The sequence below is a fragment of the Sinocyclocheilus anshuiensis genome, unplaced genomic scaffold (assembly GCF_001515605.1).
Source record: "Sinocyclocheilus anshuiensis isolate Anshui unplaced genomic scaffold, SAMN03320099.WGS_v1.1 scaffold623, whole genome shotgun sequence".
Classification (NCBI taxonomy): Eukaryota; Metazoa; Chordata; class Actinopteri; order Cypriniformes; family Cyprinidae; genus Sinocyclocheilus; species Sinocyclocheilus anshuiensis.
Genome location: NW_015548226.1, coordinates 645,076 through 648,561, shown reverse-complemented (window position 1 = coordinate 648,561; position 3,486 = coordinate 645,076). Strand labels below are relative to the sequence as shown.

Here is a 3,486-nt window from a genome sequence, read left to right as displayed (position 1 = left end):
ATATTCATATTTATTTTAGAACTACAGTAACATCTTCTGATTTCTGTCACCATGGCAACACCAGAGCTGTCAATCAATAAATTGGAAAAAAAGTAACTTGCGTTACTTATCTGAAAAAGTAACTCAGATATTCTCTTGTAAATTAAAAAGTAATGCGTTACTTTACTAGTTACTTGAAAAAAGTAATCTGATTACGTAACTCGCGTTACTTGTAATGCGTTACCCCAACACTGATCGTTCCTATATCAGATCGTCAGTGCATGCATACTTGATTGAATTATATTATGCAGAATTGGCAGAGTTAAACATGCTGTAAACGCTGTAAAATCTCAGTTCAACATTATCTTTATTCTTATTTGAAGGGTTTTGATAACATACTTGTTAAAATAAAAGACGTTATAAAAGAGTTACGGAAAATACACAGAAAATAAGTGAACGTTTGTCCAAGCAGCTATTTTTTCCCTTATAATTTCCATCAAAACTTGCTAATTATTCAGCAAGAGCAATAGGCAGAGTTACTCAACATTGTGCAACACAATTCGGATACCACATGCCAATTTACGCTGCTTGACTTTTTCGTAAAAAAGGAGTGAAGAGTTTTTTGCCGCTTTGAACTCATCGCGACCTCTATGAATGTTGGATACAGCGCGGAACCACGGATGCGAGCTAGGGCGTGTCATGACGTGCCAAGTGAGTGACTGATTGCCATGGAAAACGTGAACGTCATGTATAGACCATCTTGTCTCTTTGAATTTTAAATCATTCTGCATTTATATACATTGCTCCATTAAAACCTCAACATGTCGTGAACACAACTCTCCAATAAAAAAGTGCGGGGGACGAATTTACTTTTTATAAAAAGTGGGGGGGACATGTCCGCGTCCCCCGCGTAATCTACGCCCCTGCCCGAGGTACTACATGTAGCTGTGTCACTAATTCTGCAATAAACATCTTCATTGAGATCTTCAACGTCCTCATCATTTTTCTTACAGTATATATATTATAATAACTAACAGTATATTTTCATTTAGGTGCCACTGCCATAAAAAGAGAAATTACAAATAGGTTTTTACTGCTTTCTGCACTGATCTGATCCACAGTAATTCATCAAGAAACTACAGCTATCAGTGTTGGGGTAACGCATTACAAGTAACGCGAGTTACGTATTCACTTTTGGTGTGAAACGGCTTTTATATTTGCCAAAAATAGAACTTTTTTATTTTAAATACAAACAAGCAAGCCCTGTCCAGATTTAAAAAGTAACGCGAAAGTAATGTAACGCATTACTTTCCATCAAAAAGTAACTAAGTAATGTAATTAGTTACTTTATGGAGTAACGCAATATTGTAATGCATTACTTTTAAAAGTAACTTTCCTCAACACTGACGGCTACTATGTGAATTTGTTAAGAGTTGTGTAACAGGTTGGATAAGCTCTCCAGATTGAAAGCAAGCGCCTCTGGAGGTGCAGAGGAAATATTAATTATGCTTAAATGGAAAATGGAAAAAATATTTTTATCTTAAGCTTCTGAGAAAATGTCAAACGTGTGAGTATTGGTAGCTTATATCATGGCATGACGTATGAACCAATAATCCAGTAAGGGGACATTTCATAACATTACGAAAGTTCTGTTAACTTATAACGACCATATATTTTGTTTATCATTGATAATACTTTACAGCAAAAACATCCAACCACTACTGTTTAACACAGAACTATGGTGCGATGGAATGATTAACTCGACCAATTCAATCTGGGTGATAAAACGGGCAACTAAAAAAATAAAAACACTGCATAATATGACTTATTCTTATTATGTCTTATTAAGTGAGTTTACCATTGAAAGCATTTGTCTTACCCGTGGTGGTTTTGTTGGGTTGTTGTGGTAGACTGACAGTTTTATCCATTCTGTAAGTAAATATCCGTAGCGATCAGCAAATTAATACGAGACTTCTCGCCAGTGTCACAAAAGTCTAGCACAAAACGAAGGAGGCGTTTCTGGGGATCTACTGAGTTTCCTGCATCGAGTAGTAGCCGTGATAGTTGCCTGTGTAAAAATACCTATTTTTTTTAATCTAATCGTTTCTACACATATTTAATGGGGGGTCAAACTATAGCACGTGTTTCTAGGATAATATTTTTTAATATTACAAGGCAAATTTATATTCAAAATATCGATAATTAAAATGCAAAGCGACCGTGCATGTTTAGCGGTAGCCTTCGCGTAAATTATTATGTCGTGTTATGTAGATTGCAGATAATGTTGTAACGTGAGTTTTCTGCAGTTATGAAAGATCTAAGTTTGAAATTATAAAACGAAAAAATTGCAAGTCTGTACAAGTTTATCACTTGTTTTGCACTTTTGGACGTTTCCTTCATATTACCCGAATTATGCAAGATGTTTCTCTGTTTTTATATCCCTATTTTTTATTTAAACAATTTCAAGCTGAGTTGTAGGTTTTTTCCCCATAACACTGAGGGAAAAAAGTGCCATGTTTAGTATATACATTTTTCTAACCGAAAAAAGGCTGTGAAATTAAATTTTTTGTAAAACTTTAAAGTAACTTTGTAAAAATAAGTGCAATTTTTATGAGGGTTTAAAGAATCCCAGGTGGTCTGTGACTACTTAGATAGAATTAGATTTTATTTATTTATTTATTTATTGTGAAATTGAATATTACATTTTAAAAATAACTCGATAAAATAAAGACGATTACATTAAATTATGCTTACCAGATCACTATCAACAACACTGCTTTTTATGTAGACTATTCATGCGAGAATGTACACAAAGTGCTGATGTGTTAAACTATGCTTCTTACTGACTTAATAAAAGTTAGACCAAAAAAGTGTTAGCTGAAATGTAAAAATACAAATAGACATCACTTACATTCGATTACTTGACTCAGTTATCATTAAAAATAAAATTTCTAAAGTAAAAATAAATAAAATTGAGTTTTTTTAAGTGTGAGTATGCCTTCAAGTATGCCAACTCAGGTCTCCCAGATTGTATATTTTATGTATACATTATAGTTTCAGTTTAGAATGCGTCACAGTCCAATCTTTGCGATTTGTGACTAGACTACTGTGGCCGAGAAGTGCTAAACAAATCACAATTCTGAAAACAAAATAACAAATTACAAACACAAATGTAAGTCTAAAAAACTAAATAACAATTCAGAAAGCACTACAACAATTCAGAAAACATTATAACAAGTCAGAAAACACAATGACAAATCCGAAAACAAATGAACAAGTAAGAAAACACAACGACAAATCAGACAAACCGGACTAGGTAGGTATAGTTTGGGACAGCGCCATTGGTTTGGGATTACTCACCGCTGACTGGACAAAACATCTGTCAATCAACGTATACAGGAAAAACCAGCCGAAGAGCAGCAGAGTCGTGGTAGAAAGTTCGGAGATGGTATTAAAGTAGCTCAGTTTAAATGTATTGTATGAATTGCCCTTACTATGGAATAAAAA

General features: G+C 33.9%; 1 protein-coding gene across 1 annotated transcript in view; it reads right to left on the bottom strand.

Annotated features, from left to right (window-relative positions):
• cunh1orf50 (chromosome unknown C1orf50 homolog) overlaps nucleotides 1-2,084 on the bottom strand; it is a 4,973-nt gene extending 2,889 nt beyond the window's left edge. Inside the window, exon 1 of the mRNA XM_016441405.1 lies at nucleotides 1,859-2,084. Coding sequence (XP_016296891.1) covers nucleotides 1,859-1,907 — 49 coding nt within the window. The 5' untranslated portion in view covers nucleotides 1,908-2,084. The remainder of the gene's footprint in view (nucleotides 1-1,858) is intronic.
• Between the last annotated feature and the right edge of the window lie 1,402 nt (nucleotides 2,085-3,486).